Here is a 19,867-nt window from a genome sequence, read left to right as displayed (position 1 = left end):
CTGTGATTTCACATCCAGGAGTCACACCTCTTCAAAGACCTTTAGGCAAACCTCAGACCCTTCCTCTAGCTTGTTCAGGCAGGAAATAACCTTCTTTACAAGGGCCACGCTTCAGAAACCCAGTCGAACATGAATTCAGACCGTTCCCTTCAATGGTTTTTGGGTTAACAGTGGTTTGTAATTCTAGATTAGCCTGTAATTATTCACGGACACTCAGATTCGCTAGAAATGGACCCATATTTTGTGGTAGAAAATGTCAAGTTTAAATTAATACAGTGATGCTGCTAATTCACTGGAGAATAAATGACATTGAGAAAAAAGATGGTGAGCGTATCAGGTGACTTTGAGGTCTGGAGAGGAAACCCAAGTGCTAAGGCATCCGTAAAGATCCTGATTGCTTGAAGGAAGTAGGCTATGCTGGCTATAGATTTCATAAGACAAGAAATTTGATTTTGGAACCATGAATAAAAGCGTAGTGAGCCTTGGCACTGGTGGAGTACAGATTATGTCTGTGAGAAAATGTATGCTTGGCAGGAAACTTTGTCCATCTGCTAAGACCTTCACCGTAGCCTGCCCATCTTGCCAGCCCAATTTCAAACCTCTTCCCCTTTGCTTACGGGGCCTCAACGACACTCGCTGTTTTGCTGTTTCCCAGGACACAGGTTTCTTCCTGGCTCAGGGCCTTTGCCCTTGCTACTCGCTCTGCCTCAAAGCTTTTGCTGGCCAAGGTGTTTTTAAACTGACACCTTCTCAGCATTCAGCTGTCTCCTCAAAGAGGTCATCTTGGACCACCCAGTTAGAGTAACTCCCCTTTCCCCTTTCCATACCTGGTAACTCTCAAGCCTACCATCCCTTTTTATTTTCTTTGCCACACCCACTTCTGTTTGGAACCTTCATCTATGTGCCCATTGTCACCCCTCCTCAGACCGAAATGTCCACTTCATGGTCTGCCTGGGTCACTGCTGAATGCCCAATGTAGTTGGTACTCAGTGAATATTCATTGGATGAACAAATGAATGTAAGAGTTGTCAAGAGTACCTTGCCCTGATAATTGGAGAAAGGGAGGAAGAGGCTTAGGTGAAGTTTCATCTGGATAGCTATAGGAGAGTGGAACTGCCCGGGATGGGGAGCAGGGGACCCACCCCAGAGTTGTGACTAGTGATGTACCACCTGATGGTAACAGAGCCCTCCCTCTGCTGAGCACCCTATGTGCCTTTTCTCAGAAACCTTTGAGTGAAAGCCACTCTGGTCAAAGAAGACAATGGGGCTCAGGGAAGCTAAGTCACAAGCCCAAGGCCACTAACTGACAAGTGCCAAGTGAGGTCTCATATCCAAGACTCCCAACTCCAAAGCCTGCGTTTCACACTGGCATGCTGTAGTATTAAGATGCTGTGCAGGGACTCTTGCTGCAGAGAACAGGGATAGAAGAAGTGGGGTGATCTTCTTGGGACCTTATTTATTTCCTCACGCCTGGCATAAATAATGGCCAATGTGTATGGACCATTTTGTGTGTGCCACTTGCTGTGCTGAGTGCTTTACGTGCGTTAATTTGCTTGAACCCAAAGGGCTGATTGACTGAGGATGACAAGAGGGGCTACCCACTCAAAGATACAGAACAGAAATGGAAAAGTGTGTGAGTGTGTAGGGGAGGATGCAGAGAGAACATCGGCCATCCGTAACATCAGAAAACCCCCATGTAACGAAGTGCAAACTTGTTGAGGGATGGGAAAGCACAGGTGAGAGCAGTTATTTGGGTGGAAATAAAAGAAGGAAACTGCAAATTCTTTATGGGTTATATGGTACATTATAAAGACAGAGCAGGGACGTGTGAGCTGCTTTTCAGATGCAAATTGCAAATAGATCACAAAGGTGGTGTGGGACTCTTACTCTCCAAACATCTGCTTGTAGTCTGTTCCACTAAAAAGCTGAACATCTGATAAATTTCTGACTGGCATTGGAGGTAATTTAATCTCTCAGAAGGTAGAGGAAGCAGGAAGCAGAACTGCTATTGCTAGACTTCACGTTGACCACTGTGAATAATAAGTTGACACTGAATGGACAGGGACATTGGAGAAAATGACCATGTGACATGGAGCTCACTGTATTGAGCAGAAAACTGGGCATTGACACATTAAGGGAAATGAGGCATTAAGGGAAATGAGTTTAGTCCAAGTGAGAGCCTTGTAGGTAGGACCTATCAACAGAGATTGAGAAGAATGGTAAGCTTGTAAAATTATAATGCAGACGTGAAAATCTGAACTGTTTCCATTGAAAGGATCTTTCACTAGGAAAAAGCTCTACCCATATGAAACTCAGATTTTAAAAAGAACATATACAAACCATGAAATATGGGTATATTATGTAGCATAATTAAGGGAGTCTGAATACATGCAGGGGGTTGAGTGGTGGCCTCCGGAAGATATGCCCCAGTCCTGACCTCTAGTACATCCTGCAAATGTGACTTTATATGGGAACAGGGTCTTTGCAAATGTAACTAAGTGAAAGATTTGAGATGAGCTCATCTGGAGTTTAGGGTGGACCCTAAATCCAGTGACTGGTTTCCTTAAAGAAAGAGATGACACAGAGGTACACAAAGGGAAGGCTGCGGGTAGATGGAGGAAGACATTGGAGCGATTGTGTCTATAAAGCAGGAAGCACTAAGGGTTGCTGGTGACCACCAGAGGCCAGGAGAGCAGCGTGGAACAGAGTCTCCCTGAGAGCCACTGGTAGGAACCCAATCTGCCAATTCTTTGATTTTGGACTTCTGGCCTCCTGAATACTTTTCTTCTGTTTTAAATCACTCGGTTTGTGGTAATTTGTTATAGCAGCCACAGGAAACTAATACAATACATTAACCTCCTAAGAAGACTAGGGGTGGAAGTGAAACCCACGCTCAGATTAGTCTGAGACTCCTGAAGAATGCTAAATGAGACAGAGGGGGAGGGCTTTTCAACAAAGTTAGAAACAAAACACACACAAGTAGAAGGGAAACCTGCTTAGGAGGATGCTGTTGTTTTTGCAAGTGACCTTAAAAAAGCACACCTGCTCAGCAGCCATAGAGGGAACATCTGGCTGGGATGTGGCCCACAGTGTCATGTTCACCTCCTCCTCAGTAGACAGTGGAAGGATCTGAGGACCTGGGTAAGCAGGATGTGATGGGTGGCACTGACGCTTTGGGCTCTTTCATTTCTGCTCTCTGCCAGTGATGTTGGGAAAACCATTTTTAACTTAAGTTTTAGTGTCTGTTTTAACCCAGATATTTAGATGCAGGCCCCATTTTATAACGTTAGCATTTTCCTGTTTCTTTTCATCTCTTAGATGATGAATAATGGACAGCAGTTCGAGATTTTCCCTTCTATTAAAATTGCTTGCTAAGCAAGATTGTGAAATCAATATACTGTGATTGTTTTACAAGCCAGAGGACATGTTATCTCAAATATTTGATCAAATAGGTGTGTGTAACACAGCCCTCATTTTAACTAGACCATATTCTTTAGTGATTCTCCTGCCCTTGTTCACCGTGCCCTGGGAAAATCAAAGCCCCCTTTTCTTAAAGAGGCATAATTTCAGAGCGAAATTTATTGTCAAAATGATTGTTGAAATAACCTCTGACCATCACAATTCTTTTTGCATTTCTGAAGGTGCTCACAGGTCCCCAAGGGGCAACCCTAAGTTTCTAGGACCACCTTGGGGTATGAGTGGCCTTTTACTACCCCCAAAGAAACCACAGTCAAGAAAAAAGAATCTCTAACTGGAAACTGTTTGACTGCTTAACATGTTGAGACAGTGAGTGAGGGAAATGGAATTTTTGCTTCTAATTGTGGAAAGTTTTTATATGATGGCAACATAATTGAGGCCATTGATGGAGGAGGCAAGAACCATGGAGTTTTCAGTGTCATTATTGTATTTACATCTTTGTGGATTAATTTCAGTGGCTTTTGTAACAAGGAGTGAGTCACAGTAATTATTGTCAAGCTTGTACAGGAGCAAAAAATTTTCCAGGATTGTGAGGATAAAGTCTTTCTCAAAATTACTTTGTGGTAAAAGGTTGAATTGGTCATTTTCACTCTCCGAGCCTATGATGTGGTTTACTATAGTTTATAAGAGTTTGAGCACTTACGTTGAGGTGAGATTCAGAATCCCACTTGTCTATGGAATCTGGGTAAGCAATCTGAAAGAATAAGACAAGCTGGAGGTAAGACAATACAAGACACCATGTCTGCCTGCTGGGTTAGGCGCCATTTTGTGGGCTCTTTCTCAGACCTCTTCAGATGGGCATCTTGGGAGCAGCAGTCTGGCAATGGGCAGGCCACTGTGGAGGAGGGATGGGGTGCACTGTGCCAACAGTGAGTTTCCTTGTCACTGTACCTAATTCACATGACCATTTCTAGCATTATTTTGCTAATTGGCTTACTACGCAACTTGAGGACTAGAGTGACCAAATCTGTCTTTATCCCCCTGGTGTAGAATGCAGGAATCTTTGGAATAAAGATGCCATGGTGGGATTTCTGTGACTGGGTCCCACAGGAAGTTCTGTTGAGGGTGTTGGAATCCAGGTGAATGGAATTGCTCCATTGATGAATTTCTGAATGCCTTTTGCTGTTTGTCGTCTTCTGTAGATTTGTTTAGCCTTTCAAATAGCCCTTTAAGATGTGTATTATTATCCCATTTATAAATCACAGATCAAAAGCTTTGTCACTGATGAGTTGGATGCTTTTAGGAAAGAACCTAACTTCTTGGTACTCCGTTTCTACTTGTGGAGCATGGAGGTTACTAATGGCGCCTGTCTTGGAGGGCTGTGGTAGAGGCAATGGGAGATGACCTAAGTACGTGCTTGCACCACAGGAGAGACTCAGTAAAGATTTCTGCTCCTTCCCCTCCTCTTCCTCATCATTAACATGCTCACCCTGTTGTCATTCTTACGCTCATCATGCTGGGACTGGATGGTGATCTCCCCTCTTAACAGAATTATGCTTTATGTGGCATCATTTTGAAACTGGATCTTAAGAAGTTTAAGAAAAAGTGGATGGTCACCAAGCATCCTTAGTGATCCATCTTTCTTCAACCACTATGCCAAAAAAAAAAAATACTTATTGTCCTTCTTTGCCTTTGCCCTTAATTTTTATCTGTGGACAGAAGGCAAAGAGTTAGCTTTGGGCTGCCAAGGGTGAAGAAAAGAGATTTATTCATGGGATCACAAGGGAAGAAGAGTAGACGGTTGTGATGAGCAACCTTTGTTTTATTCATCTATCCATACATTCATCTCTTTAAAAAAATTTTTTTTAATGTTTATTTATTTTGGAGAGAGAGAACAGGACAGAGCACAAGCAGGGGAGGGGCAGAAAGAGAAGGAGACACAGAATCTGAAGAAGGCTTCAGGCCCTGAGCTGTCAGCACAGAGCCTGACGCGGGGTTCGAACTCACGAACCATGAGATCATGACCTGAGCCGAAGTCCAATGCTTAACCAACTGAGCCATCCAGACACCCCCATCCATTCATCTCTTCATGTGTCCATAAATGTCTGGAATTTCTGCCATGTGCTGGTCAAAGGGGCACAGCAGAAGACCACATGAAATGGTTCCTGCCCTCCTGGAGTTCACCATTTGCTGAACAAAAGAGGTAGAGAGATGTAGTTATGTAATTGCAATTTATTTATTTATTTTTAAAAAAAGCAAACTTCTAAGTCAGAGGTGAAGAGAATTGGAACAGGACCATGTTGGCTGAGGTCATTTCAGTGAGAGAAAACACATTTTTCCTGTTTTTATTGCTGGGTTCTGACCCAGGAGAGGCAAAAGGTGGAAAATAATGCTGAGAAGGTCTCTCTCTGCTTTCTCAAGAACTCTGTGCTGTACAAGGTTGAAAGTTACAAATAAAGGGATGTATTTTTCAAGTAAGGAGTCATCAATAAAGGCTCCTGGGTGGCTCTGGGGGCTTGGGCAGGATGAGGAATCCCTGATGTATGGAGTTCCCAGGAGCTAAATGTTTGGAAAGCTATAACTTTCTTCACAGCTTCCTGTAAGATGAGTCTCATGCTGCTGCTATCTGCCGGCTCCAAGGGATGCCAGCCGGGGTTCTCTCTCACTTTGGTTTGTAACTTTCTCTTCTCTCTGTTTCTTTTCAGACCCGGCAATCGTCAATGGGGTTTATTGGTCCGAATCCCTAAACAAAGTTTTCGTAGATAACTTTGATCGTGACCCGTCTCTCATATGGCAGTACTTTGGAAGTGCAAAGGGCTTTTTTAGGCAGTATCCAGGTGAGTATCCCTGCCTTGAGAATTATGATTGAGATTAATGACCCTGTGATATTTTTCTTTCATGTTCAGGGTTAAATTTTCCCCCTCCCATTAGGAGAAAATGAAAGATTAAATTCAAATCTGTTATATCTATTGTCATGGTCCAGATAGGCGCGGTAGCATGGCGTCCGTACACACACACAGGCATTTAGATCTGCACGTGGTTTCCACATCTTTCTCAATAGAGCAGTTCATCGAGCTGCACCAAAAGTGAGGAGTTGGGGTGTGAGACACAGCATATTTGATCTTTCTGGACAAGAGTTTGCTTTATTACTATTACTACCACTATAGTTACTATCATCATTGTTATTACCGTGGAAAGGAACAAGTCATAATTGGGCTGAATTTTAAATTCTGACCAAAGGGGTAAGAAATGGAACATGTGAGGGGTGCCTGGGTGGCTCAGTCGGTTCAGCGTCCGACTTCGGCTTAGGTCATGATCTCGCGGTTCGCGGGTTTGAGCCCCGCATCGGGCTCTGTGTGGACAGCTCAGAGCCTGGAGCCTGCTTCGGATTCTGTGTCTCCCTCTCTCTCCACCCCTCCCCTGCTTGCACCCTGTCTCTCAAAAATGAATAAATGTTAAAAAAAATTAGAAAAAAAAAAAGAGAAATGGAAACTATGAACTGAGGTTTCCCCACTCCAGAGCTGACCGCTTCGGAGGAAGAGCTCGGACTGGCCCAAGCACCGCCGATGGCACCAGCTCATCTTCAGGGCCGCCAAAAGCACCCTCAGATGGTATGTTCATCAGAGTTTGTCCATCATACCTTTGGAACAGGTGTTCCTGAGGCCTCCCCAGACCTCCACTTTGCAATAAGAATTTAATTCTGGCTTGGTTTGAATTTTAATTAAGAAGGGAAGTTTTAATTTTGCTCACAAGTTGTGAAAACAGGACTCGAGGCTGCAATTGTGCCAACATCACAGCTGCAGAAATTAACAAGCTCAACCTAAAAGAAGGAAAAAACTCCCGGCATAATCTTGGAGCAATTAAGTGGAGACTTTTATGTTTTCATTAAGTAAGACTAGGCACCTGATGTCTTCCCACTTTGAGGCACAGAGACCGCCAGCCTCCGCCTCGAGGAGCCGTTTGCCCTGCACACAGCATCTGTCCCCTGAGACTTGCCTGCCAAGTGTCTGCTTTGCCAGATTATTTGACATTTCCCAAGAGTTGTGTTCAGCGGGGCACACGTGGTTCCTCCTGGAGCTCACAGAAATTTAAACAATAAGCATCCTAGTAAAGATAATGTTATAATAAACAGTGGTCTATTAAAGTTCCAGTGTCACCAAATTGCAATCTGTTTTGATACACTCAACAGAGAGCAAATTTAACACAGATGTTGCTGAAAATAAAGCGTGGGTGAGGGCTGATCCATAGATGAAGCTACAGGGACCTCTTACCATCTTACCACGTGGTGTTTGGATGAGGGTGGAGTCGATAAGAAGAAACCATAGATCATCTTTTGTCTCCGCCAGCAGGAAGTCCTTAAACTGTGGTCATGAGGAAATTTGAAAAAAAAAAAAACAACAAAAACGGGGCGGGGGGTGCAGTAGACATCTCAGGCTGCCATAACAAAATACCACACACTGGGTGGTTTAAGCAGCAGGTGTTCATTTCTCATAGTTCTGGAGTCTGGGGAGTCTAAGATCAAGGTGCTGGCAGACTTAGTTCTTGGTAAGAGCCCTCTTTCTGGCTTGCAGATGGCTACCTTCTCCTTGTAGCTGCACATGGTAGGGAGCCAAAGCTCAGGTATTTCTTACTCTTCCTAGAAGGGCACTGATCCCACCGTGGGAGCTCCATCCTTCTGACCTCATCTAAACCTAAGTACCTCCGGAAGGCCTCACCTCTGCATACTGTCACACAGGGTCATGTTAGTTTTCAACCTATGAATTTGGTGGCAGGGACAAACATCCAGTTCATAACAAAAGGACATCCTCATGAAGGGTGTATCTAACAGGGGAGATGAATTTATGTACAAGGTTTTTAATCAGTCAGAGCCATCGACTCAGAAATACTTACCATGTTTGTGACATTTGTGGCAGAATTTTAACTTTGTAAAATTCCTGCATCTTTTCTGTGCTAGTAAAGACACGAGTCATGGTCCTATGGTGTTTCACTGCCCTATTAATGTCTTGCGGTCACTCAGTGCTTGGTTCTGAACAGAAAACACACCTCTTGTCTCTTGGACACAAAATGATTGTTAGAAGAATGACTCATGGACATTTTTTTGCTAGGATTTTTTATCTTCAGGAAACTTCGTTCCATGTTTAGAGTGGTATAATAGTATGAATCAGTGGTAAGTCTGCATGTTCTTAAAGAGAAGGGATATTTCTTCATTCTTCATTCAGTGTGTGCTGAGTTCTTGTTTTGTTCCAAGCACTATGAGAGGCTAAAATGGTGAACTTAATAGAAAAGGTCTCTGCCCTCATGAAGTTCCCTCTTGTGGGAAAATGCATTCCTCAGGATTTTGGTTGCAAGTGACAGAAACTGCATTCTAGCTAGCTCCAGCAAGGAATACATTTATTGGCTCAGGTAACTTGAATTCTAGGGAATGTGCTGTTTTGAGACATGGTTGGATCCAGTATTCAGCATTGTCATTTGGATTTTGAATCTTTCCTTCCCTCTTTCCTCTCCACCTTCCTCTATTCTGACCATGTTTCACTGGCAGGTGATCTCCTAGTGATGGAGAATATGGCTGTGTGCTTGCAGGATTATTTCTCACTATGGTCCCAGAGGAAGAGAGAGCATCTGTCCTAGTGGCTTAGATGTAAGTCCAAGGATTATTCTGGTCTGGGTCACATGCCCACAGCCTCAAGTGAGGGAGACTGGACAGTGGTAGGGCTAGCCATCTGAAACCATGGGGATTGATCAGGATTACATTACTGTGGCCTCGCTTGGTGGGGATCCCCAAAGGAAGTAACAGGGAACATGAGGGAGACAGACAGGTGAACAGGTCATGATGGTACAGTGTGTTTAATGCTAACATGGGGGAAATAGAAGGTGCTAGAGGATCACTAAGAAGGAGGGCAGTCTCAGCTTCTGTAGGTGGGAGCATGGAGTTCTCAGAAGGGGGATTTTAGTCAACATCACCCTAATAAAGTACCTGGGATGATGTTGTCTCTTTCTGAATAGATTTACACAGGCCTTTACAAGTTCAGTGTAGGGCCTTTAGCCATGTGGCAACACTTCTATGCGCTGTCTTTTGGATGATATAAGTGTTCTATATCTATAGCACCTGTTATGGTAACCAATGGCCACATGTGGCTATTGAGCATGTGAGATGTGCCTAGCGAAGACAGGAGAACTAAAATACGAGTTTTATTTAACTTCAATTAACTTAAATCTAAAATTAAACAGCCACATGTGGCTAGTAGCTGGCATGTTCAGCTGTGTAACTCTATGGGTAAAGACTTTTGTAGTCTGATACCCAGTTTCCAAGGTACTGGCCTACCTTTTAGTTCCTGTATTACAAAAAGGTCTCACTGAGCAGAGAGAGAACTCTGGTTAGGCTCTTCTGAACAGCAACAGCCACAACAGCAACAAAATACAGATAACGGGTCTTTGAGCTCTGCAGAATTTGTTACTCAGGCCTTATCAAAGCTCTGCTTATTTCATTGTCATCCTTGGGCGTCTTTGGGAGTACGGTTAATATTAATATAATATTAATATTAATGCTGATCATAGTGATAGTGACCATCATTTATTGAGCACTGTCCTAGGCATCTATACAAGCATTGTCTGGTTTAATCCTCAATAATTTTATGGGCTGGAGCTACCATAAAATGCATTTTACCAATGAGAAAGCAGACCAAGGGGTTAACTGACCAAGCCACACCAGCAGGATAGGAGGGAGTTGGTAATGGTGTTAATGTTTTTAGCACCTCTTTCATGCTTTGTTCTTATGGCAGTTCTTAATCTATAAAATACGAATTCTGGCCTGTAATCCTGAGCCATCAGGCTTTCAATCCCCATCTCCTTTGCTAAGATATCTGCCCCAGGAGGACAGAGACGTTTGGCTATCACTCTGGTACCATCATCAACAATAACATAGTGTATAGGTGTTCAGTACATATTTTTGAATGAATGAATCACTCAGTGGACCAAAATCTACCAGACATATTGGTCTCATCACACTGTTAGTAGCAGCCCTGCCTCTTCAGATACAGTAGAGTTACTGCCTCTCTGAGAAGCTGGTTGCTGGCTAGAGTCGGTGGGACACAGTGACTAAGTAGGGAACTGGCATAAATACATTACAAAGCTATGCTCCCTTTCTTTTCTCTATTGCTTCCCTCCTCAAAGTCTTCCTGAGCCAATGACTACATAATTCCTTTTATCTTGAGATTCATTCCCCAACCAACCTGGGTGGGATCCCAAAAGGCATAGTGGCAATTCCAGAAATTATATAGCTCATGGGGTGCTTCTTGGCTACGTATCAATTTCCTGGTTCTCAAAGATTTAAGATGAGCCAACTGTTATTTCTCGGTGATTTAAAGTTCTTTGAACAGTTTCAAAATATCCGTGTGTACAAAAAATTATATACTGAAAAGTTGATATATCCTAGGGGAGATAGTACCAGCTGAGACAGGGTTGCCTGGTGTTTGCCTCCAAAAACACATTTTGTTTTGAGATTGGGAAAGGAAGGGCTCAGTGGTCCAATTAGTTTGGTAAATGCTGCCTCTGCTGAGCCAGTTATGGAGATTCAAGATGCTATAAACAGATTAAAGGCCCACGGCATCCATCCCATGGCATAGAAACCAGTTTTACTTTTATTCATTCAACTCATGCTGACATCCCGGAGGACTTCTCATAGGACATCTTCATGTAACGCCTGTGTAAGGAAGAGCATGGTGACGTGGCATTTGGGAAATAAGTCCTATGGTCATAACTGGCAATCTCAGGAAAATCTTTTGAACTCTGAGAGACTGGAGTCCCTGCTATGAGTTGAAAATTTTGACCCAAGTGCCAGGTTTGGGCAAGATGTCTCCTCGGTGCTCATCCAGTCCTGACTTGAGTCAAGTGATGACCTTTATTGTTCTACCTTAGGCCACTATGCCTAGAACTGTCTCAAGGTACTGTCTTAATCCCCACTCAATGTATACCTCACGTCCTGACCGGGAAAGGCCTGGGTCTCATGGGTCCTGCTGCCACCCAGGCTCCTTACCTTTGTCAGAGACATTCTCTATGCACAGCCATACCAGAATTCCTCCGGTTCCTTGAACTTGACGTGCTCTTTTCAATCTCAGGACCTTTGCACATTTCATTCTTTATGCCTGGGATATTCTTGTTCACCCTGTGGCCACCACTTTTGTTTTATGAGTCCTACCCATATGTAGTGGGTTGAATAATATCTCCCTCCAAATTTATGTCCTCCTGGAGCCTCAGAATGTGACCTTACTTGGAATTAAGGTCTTTGCAGATGTAAATAAGTAAGTTGGGATGAGATCACACTGAATTAGAGTAGACCCTAAATCCAGTATGACTGATACCTTTATAAGAGGAGAGGACTGACACAGAGGGAAGACAGGGGCAGAGATTGGGGTGATGAAGCAACAAGTCAAGGATCACCAAAGATTGCTGGGAGCCAGCAGAAACTGAGAAGACACAAGGGAGGGGTCTTCCCTAGGCCCTGTCGACACCTTGATTTTAGACCTCTATCCTCCAGAACTGAGAGAGAGTTCTTTTCTGTTGAGCCACCCAATCTGTAGGACTTTTGTTATATCAGCTCTAGAAAACTAATATACCATCATTCTGCTCTCAATTTGAAGAAGATCCTTCTTCCCATTAGAGATTGGAATCCCCTTTTGTACACTAATGTAGCCTCAGGCACTTCTCCTTTGTGACATCTCTGGTTCCTGGGATTTCTTATCCTTTGCCAGCTTCCCTGCCCAGCATGAGGCTTCCTGAGGGCAGGCAGGGGCCAGGCCTGTCCTTCCCAGTCAAGGCTCTGGGGTTGTCCCATCTGTTCCACTTTCCTTGGAATTATATCCTTTATAAGGTTTTCCCAACAGACTCATTTCATGTCAACTTTTTCAAAAAGCACCTAGTAGGGCAGTGCTTGGAATTGGAAGGAGTTACAAGCCCACGTGCAGGTGCAGGGGAATGATCTCAATCCAAAAGGAGAGCACTGAGTGTCATTAATCCCTTCCCCCCAGGCCCTAGCCTAAATGCTGGAACTGTAAAACGAATCACACATTTTCTTGTCCCAGTGGGGCACACAGAGATGGGGCTGAGATGGGGAGGAAGGACAGCAAAGTGGGGAGGAGTGAAGCAGGATCAGACACAGTCCTTGTCTAAGAACAGTCACCACAATTTAATTTGAGAAACGAACATCCGCTGAAGGTCTACCATGGGTCAACATGTTATAAAATAATTATCTTTATTTGGGCTAAAACCAACTCTTTGTGAAATTATAAATTGGAACATTACCTGGCCTCATCATGGGTAGAATTTCAGTGTGTGTTAAGACCATGCTATCCTAACTATACTTGGCTTTACACAAAGCAGTGTATCCATTTTATTTTATTTTATTTTATTTTATTTTATTTTATTTTATTTTATTTTATTTTATTTTATTTTAAACGTTTATTTATTTATTTTGAGAGAGAGAGAGAGAGCATGTGCAAGCAGGAGAAAGGCACAGAGAGAGGGAGAGAGAGAATCCCAAGCAGGTTCTGCTCTGTCAGTGCAGAGCCCAATTCAGGGCTTGATCTCATGAACCGTGAGATCATGACCTGTGCCAAGATCAAGAATCAAACACCCAGCTTACTGAGCCACCCAGGTGCCCTTCCATTATATTTTAAATAAATTGTGTTTTTGTCTCTTGGTGTGCAAAACCATGTCAGTTTTACTTTACCTTCATTGCCTAATGACCTTCAATTGGCAGGGGCTTCTCATGCTTCTGTTTTCTGATTTGGTACAGGAAACTCTTTACATTAGGCCCATTTGTAGGTGGGACATGTAGGTACACGGAGAACAGAATAAAATGATTTTTGGGTAACAAACGGCCATCTCATGGTGTTCTGAGTGATAATTTGGGAGCGTTCTCTCAGACACATATTATTATTTCAGTGTGGTCCAGAAAGTTGGCCGTCAGTAACTGGAAAGGAGACTCCCACTGCTACCATCTGAGTCAGGATTTCCTCCTGTGAAAATCAGTTTTCTCTTTTTATTTTCTTAACTCTAATGTCTGTATTTCAAACCCATTCCTGAGCAGCATTAATGGTTGAAAACAATGATTTGCTATCTTATTTTTAGGGAGCACTTTTCTTTTTAAATGAAATTTTATTCTTAAAAACCAAGTTGTAAATAGAGAATGTTAACCTTGGATGTATCCCGACCAGTCTGCAAACCACAAGATGAAGGATATGGGATCCTATCTTACACATGGGGAAAACTCCCCAAGCTTCAAAGCCTGAAATTCAAACTTTGTAATGCAGCATAATTAGGACCATTTTTTCCCATTTCAGTTGTAGAAAGCCAGGCCAGTATTCCTGATGGTAAATACAAGAGTGAGGGGAAGGCAGGCCTGTGTATATTCTTTTTTTTTTTTAAATGTTTATTTATTATTTTTGAGAGACAGAGCTCGAGCAGGGGAGGGGAGGGGCAGAGAGAGAGAGGGAAACACAGAATCTGAAGAACTATCAGCACAGAGCCCGACGCGGGGCTTGAACTCACAAACCATGAGATCATGACCTGAGCCAAAGTTGGACGCTTAACCAACTCAGCAACCCAAGCGCCCCAGGCCTGTGTATATTCTAAGATGGAAATGTATCGAGCTCCTACCTGCCATGCTATACACATTGCGTTACCTGGACCCAGAGACATGGCCTGACTCTGCCCCGAAGTCTATGAGTGATGCTGCCAGGTTCAACAACTTGCTGGACAGTGAGAAATGACCTTGGCTAATTTCATCATTAACCACGGGAAGGGGCTGGAGTCCTGTCCTTCCCTGAGAGACAAACGTTACTGAAGATGTCCCCACTCTCCAGCAGGCCTTAAAGCAACTGAGCTAAGGCCGTGTTTGCTATAGTGTTCTAGCCCTGAAGCACCTTCCCTGAGCCGGTGATGGAGCATGTGATGAGCTGGTCATTGCATGTGATTTTTCACCCTGTCTGTTCAATCAGCAAAGCAGAGCAGCCTTGAAATGCTATGAATAAATATTTGGAGTTCCTGGGTTTCTCATAACTCTATTTTTCTTCTAGGGATTAAATGGGAACCAGATGAGAATGGAGTCATTGCCTTTGACTGCAGGAACCGAAAATGGTAGGAAATGGTCAAACCTCTTAGTTACTTTTTAAAGAGAACTTGTGGAGAGGTTCATAATTCATTTTTTGCTTAATTTTCCCCTGACCTAGGTACATCCAAGCAGCGACTTCTCCGAAAGACGTGGTCATTTTAGTGGACGTCAGTGGCAGCATGAAAGGGCTCCGTCTGACTATTGCAAAGCAAACCGTCTCATCTATTCTGGATACGCTGGGGGATGATGACTTTTTCAACATAATTGCTGTGAGTGCAGCTGTTTTGTGCTTTCTCTGCGCTTTGGGTTCATTTGATCTTTTAGCAGCAACCGGTTCACATTCTCATTGCTTTTGTACACACAACATTAGAAGTCCTGCCCGAGATGAGGACCAGTTAGCCCCATGTGAGCTCCCTGAATCACGATGTTGGAATGGCTTTCAGAGTCTGGGAAAGCAGTCGAGCACATTTCCTCTCCTCACCTCGCACTCAGGCACTGCCATCTGGAAGAGTAGCACCAGATTTGGTTTTCCTGGGGAGCCAACCTTTTCAGAACCTTGGGGAATTAGGTCTTGCAAGATATTCCTCAGACAGCTAGTGGAGATTAACTTTAAGCTGGTTTGGTCTGAAGACCATGATAGGAATACTAATCATGATGACAAAACAACTACGCTGTAGAGAGCTGTTTAAGGCTCACAGAACCCTTTGTCTCAGCTTCATAAACAAAAGTGCGTTTATTAAGTGCATACTGAATGCCGTTCGCTTACCCTTCATATTTGCATGGTCTTTTGTTCCTCACGGCAATTTTAGCATGGTTTTTGCATTTTCTCCGATGAGGCTGCTGGGGTTGCGAAGGTCAGTGACTTGCCCAAGGTTATAGAACAGGGAGGTGGGAGACCCGGGACCCAAATAGGATAGTAATAACATGCTTCCTGGAAAGGAGCAATGGCTTCTGAATTCCATTTCCAGCTCTTTTTCCTCTTCTCCCCAGTTCTCTGGTGTGAGTCTCATCACGCACCTTATGTCCCTCCTACTCTTTTTCCAAAAACTATAGCCACAACAAGCCTGCTTCTTTTCCCTGAGTACTTTACCAGGAGCTCCTGCCTGGTAGTCACCTGTGCTTTGCCGCACCACCTCTGCCTAGGACACTGAGTGGCTGCAAAAGGCAGTCAAGGCAACGTGGTGTGGTGAACAGAGTGTGTGCTTTGGGGTTGGGACTTAGTTTTGAATAGTTCTGTCCCATACAGCAAGCTGCACATCTTGAGGCAAACTGTCAGCTGAAGCTTGAGTAATCATATTACCTGCAGAGTTGCTGCCAGGACTACCTGAGCTGGGGCACAGGAGCCCCCCCCCCCCCCCCCCCCCCGCAATGGCAGGACATGAAAGAAGGGGTGTTGTTTGAAGAGTAGTGCAGACAGGCTCCAAGCATGCCCTTGCTGTGGTCTGTGTGGCTTCCCCAGGCTCCTGAGCAGATGTGTCATCATGGGATCCTGTATCTAGGCAGCCTTCTGCATGGGCACAGAGCCTACTTTTATTGGCGAGGCAGAGGGCACGGGTGTTTAAATGGCACTTAAATGGCTCGAATTAGTGTCCTGCCCGCATGCTTCTGATGAGACTGAGCAGGAAGGCACAACTGTGGGCCACCATGATTTGTAGCTTCAGATTTTTAAAAGCCCTAAAGAAGAAAAGGAAGAGAAGGAGAACAATAGATTCCATGGGAGCAGGGGTTAGGCTTGTTTATTTATTCAACTATACCCAGTGCCCGAGACAGTGCCTGGCAAATAGTGAGAGTGTAAATACTGCTGAAAGGATAATCCCGTTAGCTGCCTCGCCCACCTTATGCCAGCCCTCATGAGTGTCCCATGTGGGGGATCTCATGGGATCTTCACCCCAGCTCTGGGCGTGAGGAACCGACAGGTAGAAGCTACCATCTAGGGGTGCCCGGGCAGCTCGGTCGGTTAATGTTCAACTCTTGATTTTGGCTCAGGTCATGATCTCATGGTTCATGAGTTTGAGCCCCATATTGGGCTCTGTGCTGTCAGCATGGAGCCCGCTTAGGATTCTCTGTTTCCCTCTCTCTCTGCCTCTCTCTCTCTCTCTCTCTCTCTCTTTCTCTCTCTCTCTGCCCATCCCCCACTGCCCGCAGGCTCTCTCTTTCTTAAAATAAGTTAATAATAAGAATAATAAGAATAATAAAAAGAAGATACCAGCTAGAGGTCACACAGCCAGAAAAAGTGGCCCAGTAAAAACTCAGAAACTGTCTGGCTTTACCTCATCCTGCTTCCTGAGCAGAAGTGAAGAGATCATAGTTGAGTGACTCAAACATCTTGCTGTGAAATTCTATGGCCCCAGGGCACAGTTCTTTAAGGAAACTTTCAGACAGAACTTCGGGTTTCTAAATTCAGAAAAGCTACTCTAGTTACCAGTCTCATTGTGAATATGCAAATGTAGCCTGATCCCCACACATCCTGAAGCATTTACAGATAAGAAGCAGCTAATTTGGGACTATCTTTCTTATTAATCTTTAATTACTCATTACAGAAGTATCAGAAATTAGCATAATAAGAAGTGCTAACTAATTACATTGTGGATCCTTTATCAGTCAGGATTTATTGTTCTGTTAACAAAACCAATCGATTGAAATAATCTCTGTAAGTTCATTAAGATATACAAACAGTGTCAACCCAATAATGAAGACGGAGTGATTAAGATAATTAAAAGCAGACATGCTAGTTATTATAGAATAGTTAAGGAAGAAAATGAATTAATTTTTTTTTTACCCCAAATTGCCCCCTTATATAAAGAAACCCATTAGAGGTCCCATTAACCCTCACTGTACATCTGCTTGTAAGTTTTCAACATAAATGATCAACTTCAAGACCATTTACATAATTATTTGGACGATTAGGAAGATACTCTGAACTTTTTTATTTGAAGCCTCAATAGTAAAATTGTGAAGGCTGTCCCCCTAAGGGGTAAGAGAATGGATCAACTTCTTTAGTGAATTTATATTAAAAGCCCCGGGGTGAGAAAAGGAACCACTAATTAACAGTGACTTTTACACGTTGATTGTTTTATTACAGGCAACTTATGTAAAAATTTTAAACAATCAGAAAAGTTGCTATTCTCTTGCTGTTTGCCACATATTTCAAGTTTTTCCAAGTATATGAACATATGTAATTTTTCCCCAGCAGTAGAATCCTGTTTTCCAGAGTACTCAGCAACTTGCTTCTATGCTTTTATTGCAAGCAAGTGTATTTGAAGAGCAGAGCATTTCATCACCCTGTAGTTGACATTAATTATTTAACCAGTCCCCCTTTGCTGGATGTCATGCTGTTCTGGGTCTCTTTTCTGCTCGAGAGTGCTGCAGAGAATGGACTTGGGCATGTATTCTTGCAGGGTTGGGTGTTCTTCTACTGAATAATATCTGGAGGTGGAATTGCTGCACCAAAAGGCATGCATATACTTAGGTATTACGAGAATGTCCACTAAGTAGGGTCTTATAATGGTTACACACTTAGAAACTGCACAGGCATACCTTGGAGATATGACGGGTTTGGGTCCAGACCACTGTGGGTAAAGTGAATATCGCGATAAAACGAGGAAAATTTTTGGTTCCCCAGCGCATATAAAAGTTATGTTTACATGACAGTGTAGTCTGTAAGTATGCAATAGCATTGGGTCTAAAAAACAATGTATGTGCCTTAATTTAAAAATACTTCATTGCTAAAAAATGCTAACCATCATCTGAGCTTTCATTGATGATCCCAGATCACCATAACAAATATAATAATAATAAAGTTTGAAATAGTGCGAGAATTACCAAAATGTGACAGACAGACACAAAGTTAGCAAATGCTATTGGAAAAATAGCAGAAAGTTGCTACAAACCTTCAGAAAGTAACCTTGTGAAAAAAACGCAGACTCTGGGAAGCACAATAAAACAAGGTATGCCTTTAGTACTCAGCTCCATCTGCTGTAACAAAATACCATAATGTGGGTAGCTTACACAACAGAAATTTATTTTCTCACAGTTGTACAGGCTGGAAAGTCAAATATCAAGGTCCAGTAGGGTTTGGTTTCTGTGAGGCTTCCCTTCCTGGCTCGTTGACAGCCATTCACCTTCTCACGGTGTATGTTCCCGGAGAGAGAGAGAAAGAGGGAGCCAGCTCTATCCTGTCTCCTCTCACGCAGGTGCCAGTTACGAAGCCCCATCCTCATGACCTCACCTAGCCCTAATCCCCTCCCAAGGCCCCATCTCCACATTGTGGGTTAAGGCTTCAACATGAAACTGTGGGGAGGGCGCACAAACATTCAGTCCATGACGCCAACATTTTGAGAGTTCTAAATAGTGGATTTGTAACTGGCAAACGTCCATGTTCATTCCCTTGAATTGTCTCTGTCAATCCTAAATATGTTTCACCAATGTTGCCTTGCCACATCATGGTGGTGTTCTTTTCCTCCATTACCTTTGGTTTCTACGCTGGTAAAATTGCTCGAGTAAGATGGTGTATGTAGGTTTTTCAGTCTGTTGAGAATGGTTACTTGCCTCCGCCTAGAGGGAGACCCTACTGCAGATTCTTGTACGTGCAGGACGATGGGAGGTTTGAAACTCCATCCAGAATGCCCCGCAAATCTGTTTGAGTGCCCTGTTCTTGTCGGCTGGAGTCCATTTATGGGAGAGGACATGATCATTTCACCTTTCATTACACTGTCCGCTTTCTCCTGCTCGTTGGGTAGATGTTTGAGGAGACATTTCAGAGTTTCAGAGAGAAGTAAAGAATACACTCTTGTTTTTCAGTGTTGGAAGCCCATGTGCATCCTAGGTATTTGTTTATACAGATCTACTTCATCGTTGCCCCTTGGTTTTCAGTGCCTTAATAAGGGAAGGGGGGAGAAGATGTGAATAGTAAGAGTCTTTCCTTGGCTGTTTCAGCCCTGTGTGCACGTGTGCATGTTTGTATTAAGCTCATTGGCTAAATGCATCTTATATATTATACTGAAAAGCTTCCAATTCAGGTCTTTCCAGAGAGTAAATGTGAAATGATAATGTTAGAAACTGTTTTAGCTTTCACGGACAGGGTATTGCAAAATCTAAGACTGATGAACTAAATGGGTGAATTATAAAAGAATAGAAGAAATAAGAGAGTGATTTTGTGCAGCCAAAGTTAAAATTTAAGGTCAAACCACTGGTGCATGAAGAGAGATGTCACTGACAAGAGAAAAGGCATATTTTTCTGATTTGCTTTGAAGTCTAACTACAAGCCATGCATTAAATTAACAATATTATCATAAAAATGAGGGTGCTAATTCTGTCCGATGCTGAAATTTGAAAAATGGTTTT

The 19,867-nt window shown here is 43.3% G+C and overlaps 1 protein-coding gene across 6 annotated transcripts in view; it reads left to right on the top strand.

The window, feature by feature from the left end:
- CACNA2D3 (calcium voltage-gated channel auxiliary subunit alpha2delta 3) overlaps window positions 1-19,867 on the top strand; it is an 863,963-nt gene that overhangs the window by 380,267 nt on the left and 463,829 nt on the right. For all 6 annotated transcript variants that reach the window (XM_086697915.1, XM_086697917.1, XM_086697916.1 and 3 more), the window contains 3 exons: window positions 6,123-6,254; window positions 14,490-14,550; window positions 14,643-14,793. In XM_086697915.1, the coding sequence (XP_086554041.1) occupies window positions 6,123-6,254; window positions 14,490-14,550; window positions 14,643-14,793 (344 nt within the window). The remainder of the gene's footprint in view (window positions 1-6,122; window positions 6,255-14,489; window positions 14,551-14,642; window positions 14,794-19,867) is intronic.

Source organism: Puma concolor, chromosome A2 (genome assembly GCF_028749965.1).
Source record: "Puma concolor isolate L17-30 chromosome A2, mPumCon1.1.hap2, whole genome shotgun sequence".
Lineage (NCBI taxonomy): Eukaryota > Metazoa > Chordata > Mammalia > Carnivora > Felidae > Puma > Puma concolor.
The sequence above is the reverse complement of the archived record's forward strand: the minus strand, read 5'-3'. Positions and strand labels throughout refer to the sequence as shown.